This window comes from Poecilia reticulata, linkage group LG6 (assembly GCF_000633615.1).
Source record: "Poecilia reticulata strain Guanapo linkage group LG6, Guppy_female_1.0+MT, whole genome shotgun sequence".
NCBI classification, from domain to species: Eukaryota; Metazoa; Chordata; class Actinopteri; order Cyprinodontiformes; family Poeciliidae; genus Poecilia; species Poecilia reticulata.
In genome coordinates, this window is record NC_024336.1 from 986,217 (window position 1) to 1,010,312 (window position 24,096).

The 24,096-nt window shown below is 39.7% G+C and overlaps 2 protein-coding genes across 4 annotated transcripts in view; both read left to right on the forward strand.

Moving 5' to 3' along the window:
* asz1 (ankyrin repeat, SAM and basic leucine zipper domain containing 1) overlaps nucleotides 1–11,788 on the forward strand; it is a 43,658-nt gene extending 31,870 nt beyond the window's left edge. Inside the window, exons 8-13 of the mRNA XM_008410652.1 lie at nucleotides 1,017–1,089; nucleotides 1,332–1,388; nucleotides 1,547–1,656; nucleotides 6,677–6,782; nucleotides 7,939–8,052; nucleotides 11,394–11,788. Coding sequence (XP_008408874.1) covers nucleotides 1,017–1,089; nucleotides 1,332–1,388; nucleotides 1,547–1,656; nucleotides 6,677–6,782; nucleotides 7,939–8,052; nucleotides 11,394–11,537 — 604 coding nt within the window. The 3' untranslated portion in view covers nucleotides 11,538–11,788. The remainder of the gene's footprint in view (nucleotides 1–1,016; nucleotides 1,090–1,331; nucleotides 1,389–1,546; nucleotides 1,657–6,676; nucleotides 6,783–7,938; nucleotides 8,053–11,393) is intronic.
* A 1,335-nt stretch (nucleotides 11,789–13,123) lies between these two features.
* wnt2 (wingless-type MMTV integration site family member 2) overlaps nucleotides 13,124–24,096 on the forward strand; it is a 17,979-nt gene continuing 7,006 nt past the window's right edge. The window contains exons 1-4 of one of the 3 annotated variants that reach the window (XM_008410648.2): nucleotides 13,124–13,673; nucleotides 16,010–16,230; nucleotides 20,292–20,569; nucleotides 20,741–21,005. In XM_008410648.2, the coding sequence (XP_008408870.2) occupies nucleotides 13,591–13,673; nucleotides 16,010–16,230; nucleotides 20,292–20,569; nucleotides 20,741–21,005 (847 nt within the window). In that variant the 5' untranslated portion in view covers nucleotides 13,124–13,590. Of the gene's footprint in view, nucleotides 13,674–14,677; nucleotides 15,045–15,229; nucleotides 15,527–16,009; nucleotides 16,231–20,291; nucleotides 20,570–20,740; nucleotides 21,006–24,096 lie in introns of those variants that run through there. The other 2 variants (XM_008410651.2, XM_008410649.2) reach the window with 2 other exon arrangements.

Sequence of the window (24,096 nt, forward strand, 5' to 3'; positions counted from 1 at the left end):
CAACACACAAACTTCCCCATTCACTCAGTGCGTTATAGTTCCACATCGCTTAGGATTTGTTGCTGCGCATTTGCGCAGTGTGAAGGAAAGAGGAGACCAGCTGCACAGGYAGGCTGCGAAATGAGATGCAGGTGATCGGTTTGTGTGATCGGCAACAAGAGACCGTGATCGGCGATAACCGATCATACACTTTTTCACGGAAATCGGCCGATTATGATCGGTGGCCGATTGATTGGCACACCTCTAATGTAAAGTTCTAAAAAGGTACAAAAAAAATTCTTAAAATGTTCTTGTTAATGTTTCTTGCATTTAGTTGACCTAAAACAAGAGAAGTTTGGCCTGATTTAACTTCAGACTTTTAAAAAAATGTGTCTTTTGTATTTCTTGTAAATATCTGGTTTCAACTGTATAAACATCAGTCTCTCTGTGTTCATCAAAGAGTCCAGACACTTGTGTTAACACTGAGATTTCTGGCTGCCAACATTTCTAAATCCTGCATGTTTCATGACCAGCAGAGTTGGAAGGCCTGAGTGGCTTGCTGTAACATGTTCTGCCCTCCAGGCACCTGCTGAAGTTTGTTACAAGTCATTCAGAATGCTACCTAAGATTCTTATGCATTGACTTCTGTGGTGGATGGCATTTTTTATGGTGAACTTGACAAACCAAAACTGCTCTATCTTGTTGCAGCAACCTGAAAATACTGCAGGAAAGGCTCAATATAAATTAAAGTTTCCTGATATTTGTCCAACTTTTAGGCATCATCTCACTTAGTTTTTGAACGCCTCCCTGAGACTGAAAGTGTCTGACTTTGAGTCTTCTTAAACTCTGAAGAGTGTTGTTTGGATGATCTTGTACCCAAAATAAAATCCAATTAATAACATTTGCAATATCTCCCTCCCCATTTACTGCCTGTTCTTTTAAATAAAACAAATCACAACTTTCAACATTATTTCCAAAACATTTTGATTTTGTAAGCCAGTTGTTTATGAGCCTAGATCTTTTTCTGTGCTACTCAGTGCAACAAAGCTTGATGAACTTGAACTTCTCCTGCATGGCCTTAATCTGGGGTACCTCACTGACATCATGGCTGTAAGTACTACACACTGGGACGAGATTTAACTTGGGGTGTGACACACAAAATTTCTGCATCAGTACAAGCAAAAATTCAGAAGTAGATTTTTACTTATTAAACTTTAGACCTCAATAGGTGTAAGTAGCTTTTTGCAGCTTTAGGAAAATGCATGAAATACATCTGCTACAGAAACAGCTGTAGAAGTTGGATTTGGTAAATTCACTTATTTCTGCCTTTTTCTGATAACACATGAGCACAGGAAAACGACATCACCTGGAGCTACCTCCTGACCATGGAGAAGGAAGACTTTGAAAAGGTGGAGGATAACATAAGGAACAAGGCTTTGTGCACAAGTTTAAACTTAAAAATTTTTTTTTTTAACTTTTTAGTTGCGTTTAAAGTGTACGGAATCCACTAGAAGACATCTTTACATTTTTTTTGGTTTTTTTGTTTTTGTTTTTTGCCTTTTGTCAGATTGGCATCACCAACCCAGTGGACCAGCAGAAGGTGTTGAGCGCTGTGCAGCAGATGCACCTGGACAAAGTAGACCTAGACAAGATCCAACTGGGAACTGGAGACAATGGGTAGGATATGGGCAATAAATGATTAAAAAGTTTATTATAGTTTCAAAACAATTGTTCTCTGCATCACTTCTGGAATACTTGCACTATATTCTAAAATACTTAGTTCCATGTAATACAACAATATGACTACATAGTTAGAGAAGTCTGGTGGGCATACTGAATTTATAGAATTGTTATAAGATTATTTTTTTTACTTAAAGCCTTGAATCAAATTTAATGTGATATCCTTTTATAAAATAATCAAGTGTTTTACTGTTATTTTTATAGCATGTTGGCTGCAAGCACTTGTGTACTACTTTTATTTATCTTACATATAGCTTCCCTGCTTTTTTGGGGTTAGAAGAGATGGTCTTTCCAGAAAATTCCTTCTCATGCAGATATATATATATCCAGGGTTTCCCCCAGTATATTATAAACTTGGCGGCCCGCCATGCTTTAGTAGCCCTGCCGCCAGGCTAAGCGTTGTTTGTTTACGTTTCTAGGAAAATAAATAAAAATAAAGATCGTTTTTTTTGTTGTTTTTTTTTTTTTTTTTTTTTAAAGCTGGGCTGCAAGCGTCTCTTTTGCTCTTAGCATTTCACTAGCAGAGCATATTTATTCCCAAATGATAGGTTTATAATGGATAAGTTTATAGTTTATGCATTTAAACCCGGCAGCGCGCGGACCAATCACACAGCTGGCGCCTCTGCGCTTTGCCTCGTGCGCTGCTGCTGCTTTACTTCAGCGGCGAGCGCGCCTCCTTTCACTCAAACTGGACACAGGCTGACCTGTATGGATGTTTACATCAATTTACTGTGAGGAATTATGATCCTTTGGGGAACTCTAGGTAAGAGTTTAAAACCCGCAGCGTTAGCTCTGGTTGCACAGCTCAATGTGAACTGCAGGAATTCAGCGGTCGCGTTGTGGAACAGTGAGAATGATTTATCTTTATGAATGAACAATTATATGCGGCGTTTACATCTCAACGCGCTGCCCAGCATGTGGCTCTGTGTCTGTCTTCCCTGTAAAGTTTATGTCTGTGGTCCCGGTTAGCCAGAGCATTTGTGGATAACAAGCAGCGCTAACCACTATCATGCAGGTTCAGCCCGGTGAGGAGCTTTCGTGCTCTCCTCGGAGTCACGCATCACACTGATTTTATATTATTTTAGTATTATCTTTAGTATTATTTTTCCGGGCACACTATGCATCAAACCATATCAAATGCGTTGTCTACTTAGAGTTAATACGCTCGGCCATACGGAGATCTGAGAAACTCGTCCCATAAACTCGACCAACCGGAATAGTCTCTGTGACGCTTATTAAAAACTCAACAGACATGAAATGAAAGAGCTACTAAAGCTACATTAGCAGCATTGAATTAAATCTCCCGTTTGTTGCGCATCTCAGCATAGTGCAGCAGATTATCTCATCATGCAGTGCCGGTCCGAGGCTGTATGAGGCCTTGAGCAGAATTTGATTTAGGGGCCCCTTTTGTTGCTAAAATATCAGCACCTCTAACAGGTTCTGTGTTAGATTTAGTGAAATATGGGAGAAGGGAGTAGTTTAATTGGCCAGCCTAAAAAGCAATAAGTTATAATCGCAGTTTACTAATTTGTATTTGTAAATTCAAAGATGAAACTCATAGCATCAGATTGTTGCTGTGGTAACAAACAATGTAACTATGAATATTGTTCTTTGAAGTTTTACAAAGTAAACTTGCCAGCTCCTTAAAATATTGTATTTAAATGTTAAACAATTTAAAATCATTTAATTTATGTATGCCTAAACAATTGAATAAAATTTAACAGCATTGATAATCTCAATAAACAATAGTTACATTTATGTATCTGTGGTCTGTTTATGGGGCCCCTGAAGCCCTTGGGGGCCTGATGGAGCCACTGACTTAATTTGGATTAAACAGAAGTGTAAATTTGTTGTTTTTAGACTAGTTGTGGGTTTAAATAGCATTTCACTGCAGATCTTTTCCCGTAACATACAATTACACAGTAATACTTTTACATTTCCTGTCAACTTATATATATATAAAGAGATTTTTTTGTCTGAGTTTCTAAACTAGAGAGAAAAAGATTTAAAATGTGCTACTGTTACTTTATCATTTTATCTAGGACAGTGGTTCTTAACCTTTTTTGAGGTACCGAACCCCCCAGTTTCATATGCGCATTTACCGAACCTTTCTTCTTATTCCTCCTCTCCCCCACCCCCTCCAGACACACAACGTACTTTGTGGTATTCTGATTTAGTAATGTAATTATATTAGCTGTGTTACCACCCCCACGCCACTAGAGGCAGTAGCAACCCCGAAAAGATGCGACTAAGGAGCAGATTTAGACTATAGAATTTGGTAAAAAGAGTGGAACTCCTTCAGTCAGTGCTCCTCCGCAGCTCTGATTGGCTAAGCAATGTAACGTGATCCTCTGCTGCAAGTGATGGCAAAGCGGTGCGTCATCACGACTTTACACAACTGTGTCTTTACCTCCGCGGCAGAGGCTCCGCCGAACCCCTGAGACCGACTCATCGAACCCCTGGGGTTCGATCGAACCCAGGTTAAGAACCACTGATCTAGGAAATGTACTTTAATTACTAAAGAAAAAACTGTAAAGCTGCTAAGATTTTTAGATTTAAAATACTAGCTTGCTCTTCACAACTTTTAGTCAAAGTTATTAGGAGCCATTGTTGGAAGTCCAAAGTGCCATTTGTGCCTCCGGAACCGCAGGTTGCAGACCCCGGCCTTACACCATCCTGCACATTAATCTAGGCTCGTCTCCCCAAAGCTACCCATCTGTTTTCCTCCACTGGAAGTCATCCATCCCCACCAATGAGCATTTCACCATGGTGGCACTGCACCTCTCTGTCCCATGTCCGTAGACTAACAGAGCCAGGCTCTAATGGTTTAAACAGCACTCTAATGATGTGTGAGGTGAGGGCTGATGGGTAGCTGAAATGAGTAAGGAAGCTACAGCAACTGAGACTGAAAGTTGCTATTAGTTCATAGTAAATAGTTCGGTCAAGAATACGTCTTCTTTTGTAACATTTCAAGTTCGCTTTGGCCATATTTTTATTTGTCTTGAAATATATAAAAATAACTTAAAACCCCAGAGGTGTTAAACTCAAGTTCTCCACCACGTTGACCACCTGAAGAGAAAGTCTGTCACTTTCTCCATGGAGTGAGTTTCCATTCACCATAAAATCGCACAAATTGGAATTCTGAACATAACTCTGCTTAGTTAAAACATGGCAATGCCTCAAAAAAACTCATGTTTTTCACTAAAAAGTTTTGCGCAAGGAAGAGGTTTTAAGAATCGGTGATTGGCCAGAAAACAGCAATCTGTTCAGCTACTACTGATTTGTGTGCGTCTGCACGCACACGTACACAAATCAAAACACACACTAATCAAAACACAATATTTTGATTGCCTCCTGTTCCCTATGATCCTGCCCCCAGCTCCTGATGAAAGCAGGTGTTTCCTCCATATCTCCTCAGTAAGCAGTGAAGAAGTCTTGCTATTGAACTCAGGTTCACTATTGTGCTATTGACCTCATTACTTGGCTCAGGTATGTTGAAGCAGAGACACCTCTAAAAGCTGCAGGACACTGACCCCTCCGGCCTGGATTTGAGGTCCCCAGCTCTAGCACCAGTTAAGGATTGAAGCTGGTTTAGAGGAAAAGTCCCCTTCGGCCCATCATCACTCTGCGTCCTTAGATAAACTAACAGCAGGAAAAAGGGAGGTGTGGGTGCTGCAGAGGCTGGCTGACACTGTTTACTGGCCCCTCTGACAGAGTGTTGGGAGGGCTGGGATGGCTGCCTGCTCTGTGCCCTTAGCCAGGGAAATGTACCATTAAGATAAGAACTATCTATATCCCACAGTTTTAGGCGATGGGAAGAGACATGCAGAAGGTTGATGAATATAAAAAAGCAAATCATTTAGCATGGGTCTATTCAGGGAGGAAGGACAAAATAGATGAACATCGAGTAGAAAAGGCTTGGCCACCTGCTCGGATTTCTGTAGTTTATTGAAGATTAGCTCCAGAAAATGACTTGGACAATGTGAGTTCAGAGCTGCTCCAAACTATCAATCTGTCTGCGCTGTCATAGCTGAGCAGCTTTTGCAGACTATGCTTTATTTCTTAATGTAGACATCATTTGGAAAGTTCACGTTAAAAAAGGTAACCTCTTACCTCTATCTTTAAAGAATTGGTAATTGGTAAGCATGTGGTGTCTTTTATATCCTGGTTGTTTATAAAAATGAAGCTGCAACTTTTCTTTCTTAGTTGTTAATTAGCTGCAGATTTAGTACCAACCAGTTACACAGTATAGGATGACGTTATTTGACATCCTATATTATCCAATATGGGATGCATCAGTTATTAAATTCATCTTCAATTTGCATGTACTATATCTGGAGTAATAAAAAAAAACATAAAATGCAACTTAATACAGTTTTAGTATAGAAATTGACTTGTAATGCTTCAATTTGTTTTTATTTTAATATCGGCTGTAATATTTTATTCTCAGTTCTGGGGTGCTTAAGCTATGATGTTGGTTTTTCCTAAGAAGTGCAGACTGATAAATATAAAATGAAAACTTGGTAAACAATACAATCTTTAAATAATTTGGTTTTTTAAGATTATGTTTTCTGCTTAGAAACATCAAGACAAGGATGATAAATTGGCCTAGAAATTTTTACAATAAATGATAATATTGTCACTTTGAAACCATTTCCAACAAATACAATTATAATGGCGTAATAGAGCAAGTTCACCCTCTCAAAGACTTATAAACTTACATTTTGTAGAAATCACTCCAAACTGGAACTGGGAGACATTTTAACTATCCAAAATAAAACACCTCAACCAAAAATGGATTTCATAAATGGATTATGAAATCTCTGTGAAGAAAACTACCCTTCATAAAATATCAATCATCAGAATAGACCTTAGTGAGCTTATTTTAATTTACCATGCAATTAATTGCTTATTGCAACAGGCTTATTATTCCTGCTAAGTTTTTCATGTTTTCCAGGTGTGAAGATCTGCAAAACTTCCTCCTAAGTGTGCGTCATCAGTGCTGCTACTTGACAGAGATGCTTCAAGATGTCATCAGCCGTTTCCCCCGTCAGGCCTCTCAGGTAACCCTTACCTGTACTGGTTTCCTATTTGGGAGCGAAATCCCAGTTCATTTCCTAGCTTGGTTTTAAAGTCACGTCATGAAGTATTCAGAAGGTTTCAGTCAAAAGAAACAAAACTGTATCATGTGTCATGAGTTGGTGGTGTGGTTGCCAGTGAGGAAGACGCTTGTAGGCCCAGGCAGACATTTAGAAGGTGTTTAATGATAAATCCAAAAGTAACTGAGGGAGCACCGAGGAATAAGACGTGCAGCGACAGACAGACAGACGTACCATAGACGAGGACCCAACAAGGACAAGGACAACAGGTGGACTTAAATACATAGGGAAGGTAATCAGGAAACTAGACACACCTGGGAAGCAATCAACAGGAAAGACAGGACAGGAACAGAACTAAACACAGAAAACCTCAAAATAACTACACAGAAAAACACGGATCACAACATCATGTTTGTTTGTTCTGTTCTTCTGACAGTTACATTTTTATCAACGTGTTCCAGCAATAGAAACTATACAACTGACTGGTTTTATTTAGTCTTTACAACCTAAAACTTTGCTTTGAACCACAGTTATTACTCCCTCATCACTTTAACTAAGTGAGAAACAGAAATGGTGCCAAGCAGCATTAAGTGACAGCTGGTCCATTATACTCTGACTTGTTTTTGTACCACTTTTGAAAGTTAAATGACAGAAAGTAGTACTGTACAATAGTACACTTTAGTTCTTTATATAGACATTCTTTATGTGTATAGTTAGAAAACAAGGCTGTATTTATTTGCTATGTGTGTACCAAACCAGAAAGTGACTGTACCAAACATATATGACACAAATTCATTTATCATTATTGATACTGTGTCAAGCAGTCATTAGAAATGCAAAAGTTTGACATTGCTACTTGGTAACGGAATAATAAATCAAATTATTTACAAAACCTCAAATACATTTTCTCATGCTGTATCAGTTTTTACACCACATTACTGTTAAATCAAATACTCCAGCCAGAGAGAAGTAATTTGATCCAAACAATAAAGAGCGTTGAGATCATATTTGACATGACGGTTCAACATCATTTTGTTTCATGTTTCTCACTGTCAATGTCTGTCTAAGCTGCAATCTTAACATGTTGGTCAGATTGACGTTTCTTTGGTCGTCCAAGCAGCTGGTCCTCTCTCTGGACCCGAAGAAAGAAGCCCAGACTGTCTGCAGCCAGCTGGTTGTCCAGACTAAAGACCTGCAGAAGGAAGTCAGCTGCCTCCACAATCTGCTTTGCCAGGTCAGCATACATGTACATGAACACACTTTTACATTGTATAGCTAATGCTTTGAATTTGAGAACAGATAATAAAAAATGATAATCAGATTCTGAATTAATTACCAAACAAAAACGAGATGGAAAACCTGCATGTCCAAAACTACATTCACGTTTAGTTCTTCTTCCTTGTGACCATGGGTTGACCATGAAATAAACTTGAAGTACACCGACACCTGAGTATGTAGAACTGGATCAATGATACTATTGTTTATTTACTTTTTATAAGCAATTGTTGTCATTCAGGAATGTGGGAAGAGCTACAAGTCAATTTCCTAGAATGTCCTTCTAAGTTTTTTTTTTTTTTTGAGCATTTCCACTGTGAAGGCCAGTACAGGGTGGATGCAGAGCAGGTAGCTCCTCCCACTGCAGCGGTGTTGACCAACATAACTATCCACGATTTTGTCTGGAATACAACTAGGATGACGATAATCCGTGCAAAAGCAGAAACGCTGACAGAAATAATACACACAGCTGAGCACTATATGCAAGTCAATTTAAATATATTTCATACAGCAGTGCCTGCTACTGAGTTTTTCTTTCTTGACAATTCAAAACCACTGGGTTCTATGCAGGAATATATGAACTTTGTGGAGCCGTGGCAGGTATGTGCAGGAGCTCTTGCATGTGTATACTTGAATCTCTATGTATATGGATGTGTTTGCATTGGTATTCCAAGAAGAGTCGGTCCTGACAAGGCAGAATACTCACAGCCCATAAGTCAGCGCCAGCATGACATCGACCTGTCAGCACACAGACACCGAGGTGGAGGGATGATATGAGGAGGGGGACAGAGAGGGTAGATGGAGCAGACCAGAGGCTGTAGATTTGAGGGGTGAGGGAGTTTAAGATGTGAGAAAGAATTGTCAAACGAAGGTAGAGTGTGACGTGAAAGAACTTGGTAAACCTTTGGAGTAGATTAATAAGTTAGTGTCCTGATACCTGTGGTGATGGGGTCATTGGCTGGGTCGGATTTTAGCCAACAGAACTTCAGACCTTTTCCCATCCAGTCATCGTAGCTCCTTCTTTTTGGGACCACTGTCATCAGGCCAAAGGAAAACACTCCTGGGGGTAAAAATACTCATCATTTTAGTCCTATTCACACAAAATAAATAATATCTGGAGACCCCATGTAATAAATAAATTGCTCTCCAATTACGCTTTTTATCTGCCACATTTGAAACATACAGATATCTCCGAGATACGGTGTTAATGCGCTGTTCCGTGTCGACTCGAGGAATGATGGGAGTTGATGTTAAAGCTACTTTGCCGTCTCTTAAAACAGCTTTATATTGCAGTTTTTAATTTGCTGTTTATTATTTAATGTTTTGTCTTTGACAACTTTCCCCCAGAAAAGGATGTGTTTATAATGTTAAATATGACATGTAAATATTTTGAAAACTCAACAGGAACACTGCCATGGTTTGAAACAGGATCTGGACAAAGATCTTTTCATTAACATCACCTACGTTTGCTATAAACCTTTAAACTTTAAACCTTCTGTCTCCATGCAACAGTTTACTTTTTTTCACAACAAATAAACATTTAAACAGGTCATAGGTCATATATTGTTTTGTATTTTATTAGTTTGTAATGATCCAGTCCAATTTTGACAAAATGTACTTGAAATTAACTTTAAAAGTAGTAGTTTTTAAAGATTACAAGGGTTTACTTTCTGTTTACCATGATTTCATAAACTTAAGTTCTAAGAAACCATTAAAGGAAGTCTAATCTTTAAAAAACAGTGGTAAGTATATTTAATATACATAGATTGTAATGTCAGCTTCTAAACTGAGGACCCTATCAGAAAATGCTATCAAAGGAGTCTTACGTCGGTCTCTTGAATAATTACCTATGCGAAGTTTCCAGGTCCTCGTCTGCAAAAGAAAGCCAAATCACCACTACGCTTGACAATTGTATTAAGTGTTTGTGCTGATAGGCTGCTGTGCATTTTGGCCTGTCACCTCTGCTGTAGTCTCATCTATCCAGAGGAAGCTGTTCCAGATGTCTCATGGTTGTCATGGTACATTAATCTTATGAGAGAAGAAGGTTTTTTTTCTAGAATCTCTTCCAGTCGCTGATCTTGATGGAAACATTTGCAACTGTCTTAAAAGGTTCTTACTTGTAAAAAATAATCTTCTTTGTTGTATAATTATGGACTTCAGATTGTTTTTATATCGTCTCCCCAACCCTTCACAAATTAATGGGCCACAACAAGTGATTCTCTAAGCTTCATTCTTCTGTCTTATCAGCTTGTAATTGGTAACGTATGGTTCTATACTCGAGACCAGAAAACGTCCACAAAAACTGCTGAAACACTGATTTCCTTAAATCAACACTAAAATCCCACCTGTATATATGTACAGTATATTTGATGGTGATTATGCTTGATGATTTTGTTAATGGCATTTGACGAAATGTAATGCATGTTGCTTGTTTCATAATTGACTATTGTGTTGTTTTTATCGTGTAAAGCACTTTGAACTGCCTTGTTGCTGAAATGTGTGATACAAAGCTGCTGGTTTTACATAAGTAGTATACTGAACAGTAATCAAGGGATTAACGCTTTCCTCCTTAAGTCATCTGGAAACAGTCCAGGTATTCTTGATTTTTTTTTCTTTTCTCATTTTTGTAGCTTTTTTTTTGGCTTCCGTTTATGACACGTGCGTTATCTGTTACTGTTTTCATACTCTTGAGGTTAGATGAACAACATTTTAGAGCCTGTTTAAGACTAGATCATTTTCATTATGTTGTGATCCATAAAACATTGGAATTAAAGGAAAAGGTGTCATTTTTTCCAATGACTTGAGGTTGGTTTAAAAAGCACAAATTCCAGCAAACCCAAGAAATCTAGATTCACTGCCAAACTGCAAACTCCCAAGTCATGTTTACCAGAAGCCACCCTTGACTGAGCGCGGTTCCATTTTCACACCGTCAGATTTCACCTTCATGACTTGACTGACCAACATCCGCAGCTCCACTTGCCTGGTGACTCCTGGGGGATTTGGCACAGGAAGTTTAGGTGACTCACCTTTGCGAATCACGCTGTAGTGGTGCAGTGGGCCCAGACATGTCCTCATCCACTAAGATGGCGGTGTTCTCATCCTGGTACACAAGCAGATATTTCCCACCCAGTCAATCCTGAAACTGTGTCATAATCCCAACTGGATTAAAAATGCCCTCTGCTTCCTGCCTGACATCAGACATCATTCTGCAGCACAGGACCTGCTGCATTTAGCTTTTTTCTGGTTATGTTAAAGCACTTTGTGTGTTTATTGACATCAGTTCGCTTTTCTATTTTTCAGATTGACGCAGCTAAGGATTGCTGTCGGCTTCCTGAGCCGGATTCCCAGCAGAGAGCCTGGACCTGGGCTGTGACTGGAGTTGGTGTGAGCATCCTGGGAGCCGCTCTCTTCCTGTTCCTCTGCAAACCTTCAAGGGCTGCATAAATACAAGAACACAGACAGCAGTGAACGGATTCATTCTAATGTTTTATTTGATTATTGTAAGCTATATAAAATAGGGTTACAATTTAGGCATGCTTGGGAAGTTTAACTTGTCTTCCTTCTGTTTTCTTTTTGCAATTAGTTAGATTTTTCTCTTAAAAGTGTTTTGAGTTAGGCTGAAGGTTAACCAAGAGATTTTTCCTCTGTTGCCAAATAAAAAATTGGGACATTTTGACTTTCTTTTTCCCCCCACATTTGTAAGAAGCTCAGCCTCTTTTTGTTTGAATCAAACAACAAAACATCAAGAGTGCCAGGATGGCGCCAGAGTTAAAGTCCTCAACGCGGCCGTCAGCAGTTTGAGTCCGGGCCCCTCTCAATCCGCTTTATGACCGATCAAATAAAAACCATTAGAGCCAGAAAAATACCTTAAAAGAAAAAAAGAGGAACAAATGTAGACATGTTAGCTATTTAGCAGTAAGACGTCCCAGCAGAAGTTAAAAAAGACATTCCTGGTTTGTAATGGAGGTTTTCAGTGGAGGTGCCTGGATCAGGCTTTTCTTGGCAAAGGCTGATTTTTGTTTTCCTTTTTGACTTGGAGAAGAAACAAAGTAAATATTAAAGATTCTAGGTGTAAAAAGTTTTAACTTTCAACTAATTCTCATTAAACTCTATATAGTCAATCTTGTAGATTCATTTGTTTATAGATAGAAAATGGAGAGTTTGTAGTCTAGAGGCTTTTATTAAATAGAAGAAAACAATTTTGTGTTTTCAGTAGTTCATCTGCTGGTCATTTTGATCTCTGACTGGTTATCTGAAAATCTTTTTGTTTGATGTGGGTTTTGATGGGTCAAATTTCTCAGTAACCAGTTGAAATTTTGAATTTCAAAGTCAACTGATGTACCAATCAGAGATGTGTTGCAGTTCTTCCTTTTTGTATTCTATATATTAATAGAAATATTTCTATTAAATATAGATTTTTTTCCTTTCAGAAATATTGCTTTCAGTCATAGAACTCACTGCTATGACTTGTCGGGTCCCCCCCCCCCTCAGCCCTCTCAGCCCCCTCACCCCCCTGCTTCTCTTCCACGGGGATCATGTGCAAAATCCAATTTCCCCATTAATCTGGTCTGGTGTGGGTCCCGAGATCTCCACATACACTGGGGCCTGATCAAAGTCGGAGGAAATACCGAGTGACACCGGCTACAGATTTCCTCTGGAGACTTCAAAAAGACGCCCATAAATAATCCAATTGAGATAGACACATCACCTTTAGGTGTTGCTGTGGGAGAATCGGAGTGTTTGATTTAAAAAATAAAATAAAATACAACAAAACCCGTCAGTTCTGAGTTAGCGAAGGATGAGGTTGTAAATGACTGGAAATTAAGTGTGCGTCATTCTTTGGGAATGGAGATTTGACACATGTGCGTCATCTTCACCAAAGTATCACATTATGGTGCTTTAAGACGAAGCGACCAGTCATTTTCTGCTGGCTTATTAAATCTCCGTCTTGTTTCTGTCCGTTAAGATTTATTCACATTTCTCAAGGATCGCGACAGATTTTTTTTCCCCCCTCGGTTTTCTCTGAGCGCGCAGGATCAAATCCCGCTCCGGTGCAGTTGGACTGAGGGAGGCGCATCAGCTGGTTGCAGGGAACCCGGAGTTCCGCGTCTGGACCCGAGCCAAAAGCTGTCTGGTGTCAAACCAGCCCGAACAGATACGCCGAGACATCTCATTTCTTCCCTTCATTCCTGAAGCGGCAGCCTGCCCACCCACCCCTTGTGTAAAGTATTTGAACCTGATAGCTCATCACCCGTCTGTCCCCTGCGTGAGGATCTCTGCGGGGCTATAAGACGCTCTGCGGAGCCTTCCTCCCGCAGATCCCATGGCTTTTACGCGCAGATCGCCTTTGCTCTCACTTCTCTTTACTTCAGACTTGATTTGTTGACCCACCGACATTTTTTTATTTTTTTATAATTATATACATCTATTTTCAAATGTTTCTTCCATCTATGGAAATGCTCCGTGCATATCCATAAAGAACCAAATTCTGCTTAATATGAACTTTTTGCCAAGTGGAATATGTTTCTTTCTATCGGCAGCAACCTGCTGGCTGACGGCCAAGGTCGACGCGTCCTGGTGGTGAGTGTCGCGTTGTATTAGTGTCCGTTTTATTTTATTACTGTTTAACAACGCAAAATTTCCCCCATAGTAATCTATTCTAACTTCTAATGAAGGTTTTCTCTTAATGAAAACATTTGGGACACATGTATGCTTTTCCAGAGTGTTTTCTACATTGAATATTTGTACAAGATAAGTTTTCAGGCTTTCCAGTCACTTGATAAAGTTTAATATTTGTAAGGTGACTGTGTCCAAATTTCCGCTTTTATGCTTTTAAATATTAAGACAGCCGAGTGCTTTTCTTTAAGACTTAAAATTTAAAGAATGTAGCTTGATCTAATTCTTTTCTTACAATGTTTATTCAAGAAATTCTTCTCCCTTCAATTTGCAATTAGATTAAAACTGTAGTAAGAACAATATTGAAAAAATAAGGAATGAATAAAAATAAATATAACAAATGAAGATGGAAAATAGTTCAACCGAAGTGGTCAGTTACACAAGTTCACTTTCAAATGAAACTTGGCAATAATTTTGTTTTCCATTTAACAAACTTAAAAATGAAAAGAGGAAAAACCTTTCCATTAAAAAGTGTTTGAAGTAGTGCCTTCAGCAAAGACTGCACTATCACTTTCATCGCCACCATTAAACAGATTTTGGAGTATTTGAACTTTTTTTTTATCCCAATCTGCACAAAGGCATCAACTCAAGATAGAACATTGTAGGTAGAATGCAAGTAAAACTTGAACATCGTCACCTTCCTTTCCAAAAGAAAGGTGGTATTTTTATTTTATTTTTTATACCAAAATGACGAGCAGAAAATGAGTTAGGCCATTATTTTAGGAAGGTGACGATATGGTTCACATTTCTCCTTGGAGAAAGTAAGATTTTCAGGGTTTCCGCACGGAAGTAAATTTTTCAGCACCCTTTCAAAATATTTGTAATTTTCCATTGATGCTCACTTCTTGTTTTAAGTTGGTTTAACTAAAATCTGTATAAAAAAACCAACCACTCGCAGGACCTGAGCTGACGTTGATAGACTCCGAGCTGCTGTGCACATGCGTAAATTGGAACCGCCTAACGTGTTAGCTAGTCATTGTGCGTCTCACCATTAGAAGATATAAGTTTTCACAACTTTGGCTCGATGACCCGACATTCAAAGACTAGGAATATCCGGAAGGCGTTTTGTAAAGTAAGCAGGAGAAATATAAATTTGACCTGGAACGACGTGACGGAGATCAAAGCATCATTCATCAGCATCGGATCCTCATTTCGTTTTTTGGTGCTACACACGTAAACACGAACCCGAGCTCAGCTACGAGCTTAAAGATTTACCAGCGAAGCTACGGGAGCTGCAGACAGGCAGCAGACTAACGTCAGAGCTGAGCTGCTAAAGTAAGTTAAATTGCACCAACTGCACAGCTAACAGACCGCAGTGTGAACACACTCCAAAGTGAAAATTCCCCTGCAGTTTTAGGAACAGTGGTAAAACTTCTACGTACAAGTACAGCATTCATCAGTTGTACGTGTTCATTTAGACACGTTTCATGTGACTGTTTACGTCCAGAAATGTCGCGAATGCGGTGGAAGGCAAAAGGACGATTCTTTTCCTTGCCACCCGTAGCCGTACGGCCGCCGTAGAACGATTCAGTTAACTAAATGGAACCTGGGGATGTATTCTTAATTTATTACAGTGCGCCACAGCAAAGGGAAAATAAGGCAGAAAAACCGTTAAAGAACATCTCAAAACCACTTGTATTCTTTCCCCCGCCCTCACTCACCGTGTCGGCTAGCTACACACAGACTCGTTGCCATAGCAACCAACAAACAGCTCCACTATATATATGAGGATTCAACACCATAAAACACACAAAGAGGTAAAACTTTGTGTTTTATGTCCTGTTAAGGACATTCGGTAACAGTTACATGTTTTCAGGCTTGATGTTTATTTTGGCATTATAAAGTGATCTAAAGTTGGACAATCGTGGAAAATATGTAAATGGCCACCAGTTTGTTTGCAATCCCTGCAACATAAATCAGTTTTAGTTTTATCATGCTTAGATTTGACAAACTGTTTCCTAAAGAATCATCTTGAGTTTCCAATTAATTCCTATATTGGGCTATTTGTAATTTTATGACAGTCTGATGTAGTTTAAAGTCGAAGTAAATTGTTCGACTAAACCACATAGAGTAATACATCATCATAATGGATGTTTTTTTAAGAAAGCATTTAGTGTCCCCTGTCATTTAAATTGTGCATTTATAAATGAAAGCATGGCTTAAATGTTTGCCTCTACAAAGCTGAGTGCCTTGTGTTTAAATGTCTGACATGCCACTGTTCCCCCCTCCTCACCATGCAGGTACATGGGCACCCTGGGCTCCCAGGTGATGTGCGACAACATCCCCGGCCTGGTGAACAAACAGCGCCAACTCTGCCGCCAGCACCCCAAGGTAATGCAGGCCATCGGGGCCGGGATGAAGGAGTGGATCTCTGAGTGTCAGCACCAGTTCCGCAACCACCGCTGGAACTGCAACACAACGGCCAGGGACCACAACTTGTTTGGCCGTCTGCTGCTACGCGGTGAGTAGAAACTGGAACGAGAGACTTACCCTACGGTTACCCCAAACACCGATAGGTTAGCCTGGATAGATGCTCATCTCATGACTTATGAAGGTCCTTAAAGTAAATGTGAAAACAATTTCAAACAAACGGTCATTCTTTCAAGAACTCGGCTAAATTTACGGCTGCTGAAATGAAATATGTTTAGACGTGCTGTTTTCTTTCTGCGGCAGTCAGTCGGATCGCATTCCGTACCTCTCCTCACTTTACAAACATACATTTATCACATCAGTGCAGACGAGCGGTTTCTCTGAGCTGCGTTTTGCGCTGCTCCAGTCCTTACTGTGGTAAATTTGTTCTGCAGTTCCCAGATGTGATGAAACTGTTGAGCAGAGGGAGCAGACATTCATCAGCTCCTGATTTGATCGTAAATTACACTCTATAAGGGGGCAGTATTACATGAAATTAACTTCTTTTTTCTCCTTACATTATGTTATAATGTTATTCTCCAGGTATGTTTCTGTATCAAAAACATACCTGAAGTGTTGCCTTGATTCTTTCATGCATGTTTGAGAAATCCTGTAATCTGCCATGGCAACCATTCAGCTGTTCAAAACGTCTAGGTGGACCTAGCCCCGGCTTAGAGGTGCTGCTCCTTCTCAGAGATACAGTTTCCAGGTTTCCAACTTTCTGCCTCACAGAGCACTCCTTCAGACTAGCCAGCAGCAATTAGCAAACACCTGGTAGAACTGAGCATCTGCTGACCTCATTATAGGAGCTACTTCTCAGAGCAAAGCTGGTAAAAACGTTGATGACTTCTTGAGGGTGGAGTTTCAGAAAGAACAGGAGTTTTTAAAGAGACAGAGGCCCAATTCCATGATGTTACATTACAAGGTAAAATTTCTTTCAAGTTATGATCTGTATCGCCTTTTTAAACAAATGAAGGTAACATAGTTGCTTGATTGTGCTATAAAATGGTGATATGTGTCTGGAAAACACATAATACTGCCCCTCCAGGCTGAAGGTGCTCACTGGAAATGAGGACATGTTTTTATTTTTCATTTTTATTAAATGTAACCAATATTCATTTGAAATGAGTCCAATAATAATAATATGATTGCAAAACCTGCAACACCTCAAATGTTCCCACTGACATCCTTAGATTAATTCAACTATGGTCAGTAATTAATCTCCTCTCAGTCCATTGGGCTGAGGGATGGCAGGCGAACATAATCCCAGCCTTTTTGAAGAGTCACGGCTGGTCATCAGCGGTGTTTATCTTCTCCAACGATTTGTTGGCGACTGCACATGATTTATTGGCAGCTTTAAAAGACGAGAGTGGACCTCAAAAGGTTGGTTCTCGCCGTCAGCGAGAGGGGAAGCTGAACAATAAGACTTATGAAGCGACATTAGGAACTAAAGTGATTACCAAGCAGTGAGCCCGCCTGTCACTCCCTGTAACGGATGTTACAGAAGCATCTTGTCAAGTGAAACATGTGACTGCACATCTCAGCCACTAGTCTTGTGGTGTTGTTTTCAGCGGGGGGCATGTTGGAGCTGGTCCGGATCTTATTTTCCCTCTTCTGGCGCAGAAGGAAGGATCATCAGAACCTGACGGCCTGATGTTCTTCTCCCATGCCCTGAGATTTAACCTGTGAGGTGGATCCTTCAACTTAGTCTGTTTCATGACGGGGGGCCTCTAAGAGCCGTGTGGTATTTGGACCTCCCACCCGGGCCCCGACCGTGTCACACAGCATTATCGTGGCACACAGAGGCCCCTTCAGAAGCTCCTTATTGTCAATGTCAGAAGGCTAATTTCAAACAATTACACAGGAGATTTCCCTCAGCAACGTGTTCTCTCACCGTTCTCCTCATTCACTCCATTAGACACACCTAACTAAGCTGCTACACACACACATGCACGAGCACGCACACACACACACACACACACACACACACACACACACACACACACACACACACACACACACACACACACNCACACACACACACACACACACACACACACACACACACACACACACACACACACACACACAAACACAAACCCACCTCTGTTTATATTAGTTACCGTTCCTGGGTAACACTTGAGCTTGTTTTAAACATATTTTTCTTTCTATATGCAGTTTCAGATTTGCTGAATATGCCTTCTGGAAATGTCAGTGATGTAGTTTCAAGTCAAGTTTATTGGTATGGTATATTTCATTCACAAGGAAGTTCAAAGTTCTTTACATAACAGTAACCGATCATGACACTGAAATTTCGTCAAATGAAAGAAAATATAGATGAAATACATTGATCACTGTTCCAGTTATTATGAATCAAAGGCGACTCTAACCAGGTAGGTTTTTGGCCTTGACTTAAAGCTGAAGTAATGTATCTTTAATTAAAAAATATATAGCTTTATTTATTTTCTACATTTTTGTTAACTGTCACCAGGTTGTGACAGTTTAATATGAGTCAGATAATCTGTGAAAAGATCAAGCTTCTTCACCGCCACGCTGCTATTTCCTCTAAGAAATGCATACACGGGCATGATTGACACCACTAGGACCCTCCTCGTGGCTCTGATTGGTTGTTTCTGGTTAGCACTGGGAGAAGGCAGAGAAGCTCTGTTTTTTCTCCACAGATTGTTCATCTCATATTTTTTTTGTCACAACATAGTGACAATTATGTTAAAAAAAATTTTTTTTGAAAAAGTTTTGCAGTTTCTCAAAAGTTTGAATTTGGGTTTAGCTACTTACTGAGTAAAGGATTCTCCTTTATTATTATAGTTTTAAATAACCATCCAGACATAAATTGTTGAGTTACTGATGAGATTTGGTCCTGGGCAATGTGAGGGAGTTTTTATCACCTCAGTCTTGACGTGTTTTATCAGTTCATGCACTGCAAACATTCATATTCATTTGGACACTTGAGAAATTAAGGTAATTTTCTTTACTCTAATCATGTTGTACCTTAAGGGAAAATGTGTTTATCACTTCAGTATGTGATAACTTCCAACTTGCTGTTGGTCAGATTTACTGTGGTTTGATTAGGGGTCATAATTTGTTATATTTCATATTTTGACTGAACTAGCCAAAGTAGAGTGATAACCAAAATCAACCATTTTCAGAAAGTTATATAAAATGCAATTATATGAGAGATTTAAGCATTTTGACACTTCCTTCCCATAAACTTTGAAAATACTTCACTAAATATGCAATTTCACAGCCAGGAATTGGGGTACTATCTGACAAAAAAGCAGGTACTAGGGGAAATATGTTTTTATGCGCAGTCCTGCCGAGAAATTATCAGAAATCTCTTATTTAAAGTGGACGGTTCTCTGAGCCTCTTTGATGAAACAGACATAAATTTCAAGCTAACCACTGGGCAAAGAAGAGCTGAACCAAAAGTGAGGATTTTTCATATCAAAACAACTCTTGCCCCCTGCAGGTGAGATATTTGCTTCTGATATTCGCTCAACAGTCCATTAATAAATTCATTTTAGCTCTTTATATCTTCAGCTGACTTTACCAGACATGGTTGTTTTGTAGCAGAAATTAAATGAAGAAATGGAGCTCTCCTCAGATCTTGCCCACATCTCTCTTTGGTTACTGTGCATGTGGAGGAGATGAGGGTTCCACATGAGGGCATTGCTCATAAACCTAAGCTGTTTATCCATCTTGGAAAGAGATGAAGCATTTTCTTTTTCTGTTTCATGCTCTGTAACCTGGCATGAAAGCTTCTGGCAGAAAACAACAAACAGCGAGGTTTCATCAGTGGCCAAACAGTTAAGGGACAGTTCTGATTGTCATGGTATGATTCTGAAATCAGCAGATTTGTTTTGGGACATGTAGAAAATAACAGGAAGTTGGCAAGATTGGTTACTAACTTCCAGAAAAAGACTATTTTATGTTGTGAACCAAAACAATAAAAACAGTAACCTGGACCCATCAGAAAATGTAAAGACATGCTGTCAATCTTCAAATCTGAGCTGTTCCCTGAAGAATATACTTCTACACAGATACATGTTGGTGCAAAGTAACAGACTTTGCCCCATCATAATTGTCTACTCCTAGGCAGCCGAGAAGTTGCCTTTGTGTACGCCATCTCCTCTGCAGGAGTGGTGTATACTTTGGCCCGAGCTTGCAGCCAGGGCGACCTGGACAATTGCTCCTGTGACCCCACCAAGAAGGGCTCATCGCGGGACTCCAAGGGCTCCTTCGACTGGGGAGGCTGCAGCGATCATGTGGAGCACGCCATTCACTTCAGCCAAATCTTTGTGGATGCCAAGGAAAGGAAAGAGAGGGATGCCCGAGCGCTCATGAACCTGCACAACAACAGAGCTGGCAGGAAGGTATGGATGAGGGCACACATAGAAATGACTCAGCTCAGCTATAAAAGCCATCGGATGATGTGTTTTTTTCCTTCTTCCCCATTATTTTGAAAACTGTCTAGAAAAGGGAATACTAAAAGCTCTTCTATAGACATCTGTGAACAAACTCCCCTTCCTGTTGTCCCCTCACAGGCAGTGAAGCGCTTCATGACTCTACAGTGTAAATGCCATGGCGTCAGTGGCTCGTGCAGCGTCCGTACCTGCTGGCAGGCTATGGCCGACTTCCGTCGCACTGGTGACCATCTGAGGAGGAGATACAACGGAGCTGTGCAGGTCGCAGTCAATCAGTATGGAACTGGCTTTACAGCCGCGCACACACACTTCAAACGGCCCAGCAAAAATGATCTGGTCTACCTGGAAGATTCACCAGACTACTGTATACGGGACCCTCAGTCAGGTAAGGGCTTAATCTGTCAGTCAGGTCATGTTCATGCTCCTAAATAAAACCCAGCCAAAAGGGAATGCATAAATATATCCACCTCTATTAAAAAAACAGAGTCCTCTGGAGTCCTGTTCTTCCTTTTTGCATTTGAGAACTTCCACCAATGACCTGTTTCATTAACTTTTAACAAAAAATAAGCATGTGTGAGTGATGGTAATCACATGCACTCATTACCTCGTCATCGCTGGTTTAAACACTTCTATAAAAAGCAGTTTTTCCAAGTTGCTGCTGAATACTATTTGGTTCACACACATCCAATGAGGACAGTCATCATCAACAGTCTTAAAAGTAATTCAAGCTGCAAGCAGTGATGAGTTTATTTTGTACTCAGTCAGAGTAGAATTCCACATCACCCTTGAGGATGAAAAAACATACAACTTCCTGGTCTAAGTGGGCAGGACCTAAATGATGTCAGCAAATGATTATATAAATATGTTTAATGCTTGTCTGTGACGATACCTAGAAAATCTGGTACAACTTTGACCTGGTGTGAGAAAATTCTTACGCATTAATCTTTTTACTTTGAGAAATCAGATTTTACTGCTTGGCCACTGCCACATGCTTTAATGCAGCAGAAAGCTTTTGATGACTTTTGATCTTCAATGACTCAACACTATTCTGACTCATTCTGAAATCTGAGGAAAGCTGTAGAAAAAGTTTACTCAGTTTGTATGTATAGTGGCCGACTTCCAGCAAGAATTTGATCATAACTCTGAGACTTTTCTATTCAATAGACGTGTGCATCGAATTTCAAAATCCTCGGCTAAAACACAGCTTGAGGTTTACATCCTGTGAGGCAATTTTGCCACCAGATATTTGCATAAATACCTTTTGGGGGATGAATTAATACCCACAATGTTCAGTTTGGGGCAAATAGGATTATTTACACTGAAATTTCAGCCAAACATAAGACTGAGGCGTCCGACAGCCACACACCCTGCTAAAAGTCTGTGTTGGAAACCAAGCAGGCCAACTTGTTATCTCTTAAATGACTCAATTTCAAGTGAATTAGCTCAAGAGGGTCATAGAGCAAACTTTCCAACAGAAAAAAAATATGACTCTCTGTTCTTAGAGGGCAGGACTTAGATAATGTCAGCGGATGACCACACAGAATCAATCGTTGAAAACCCAAAATGGAAATACCCTCAATTTCTTTTGCCCTCAAGTCTTTCACAATCAGTTCCTGCCTTGTTCTTCCAGTCTTTCTCTTCTCCAGATAAGTGACTGATTGTACAGTAACCAAAAACACTGCTGTTGTTAGGAAAGACTCGGTTACTTTGATGTGGGCCTTTTCATGGCTGAGACAAGAGACAGTGTGAGAATGAAAACATTTGTGTTTAAAACCCGGGTTAGAAAGCTGGCAGATCACAGAGCTGTGAGTGTGTGAGTGTGTGTCTTCCACAAGGAGTGGCTGCTCGTTGAGCAGCCGATGATCCGTGACAATTAGGTGTCTTCCAGTTTAAGAGCCATTACACACTTCTGTGGGCTGAAACTCTAGAATACCACACACCATTATAAATCACCTCGACATGAAACACAAACACACTGGTTTTGGTTGGCAAGGGAGGTTAAGATCAGCTTATTGGAGTAGTTTACGTCACACAGAAAACATGGATGAAGTTTAATTAGCTTAGTGCCATGATAGTCAACCCCAAGCAAAACTTTAAAATGCATCAGTACACATTCTTTTGTTTACCAGTTTAGATTTTTGCTCTTTCTTCTATACATAAAAAAATCCTTCCTGACACTAAAGTAAAACTTTTGACCTGTCATGAATGCTCTCAGATACAGCGCTCTGTCAACAACCGGGTTGCTTAGCAACAACCTTTTGTCATCCTCATGTCTTTCTCATGACTGTGTCCCACTGACCCAGACTGACCAGAGGCTGCAGGTGTTTTGAGTTAATTACCTGATTAGAATGTGACACCACGAGTTCCCAATATTTAACTTTTTCTCAATATTCAAATATATTTTGTTGTCATTATAAGTGGCAAAAAAAATATTGAATTTTTTCATAAGGATATTATGACATCTTATTTTTGTACTTTTTGCAGACTGTGGGAGATATTCAACAATATCGGTTGCCTCATTAAAATAAGGACATTAGTAATTATTATCAATCAATTTTGCTTATAAAGCACTCTTCATACTAAAAGCAGTTCAAAGTGCTGTACAGATCAATAAAACAATAAAAGCTCACACATTTGTTTACCAGGGTACATGGAGAACCGCACTAGACGTCTGTCCAGGAGGCGACACCTTTATGTTTTCTTTCTTTGAACCTTGTGTGATCGAATCATTTCTTATTACCAGTTTAAAATCTTCTACAACTTCACTTATTTAACTGTAACAGGCAACCTTGTGGGATATAAGCTAATTTCATTTTTTAAAACTCTCATCTTTGCAAGACAAGCATTTTCCTTTCTCCCAGACACTATAAAAGATTGATAATGCATTCCACCAATATAACGTTTCACTGTTTTTACCAGAGTTTTAGGATGTAATCTCTGTAGTGCTGATTCATGCTGTTTGGTCCTGTTTTCTGTGCCAGGGTAATGCTGCAGGAATGTTGTCTGCAAATAATTCAACCAAGTCTTAACTATAAAAAGATAGTAATTCTGCTCTACTTAGATTATTTACACTTGTTCTTGTGCGCTCGCTGTTATTTATTTTTTGTCTGAGGGATCAAAATGGCTGTTTTTAGCCTCAGCAGTTGCACTTTATATTAATGTGTTATTAAAATAAAGTTGCAGCAGGTAATCAGACAACTCCACCCCAATCTCCAGTTAGGTTATTTAGGGATCTATGTTTATGCTTCGGTGTATGAAATGTTATAAATTTGTTTAGTTTTGCCATATTTGACCTAAATATTGCAGACCCAAAACAGTGCTGGCCTGCTTTGGTTGAAGCTGCATAAGCAGTTGAATTTCCCTATTGGTACAACTTTGTCACATCCATCCATCCATCCATCCATCCATCCATCCATCCATCCATCCATCCATCCATCCATCCATCCATCCATCCATCCATCCATCCATCCATCCAT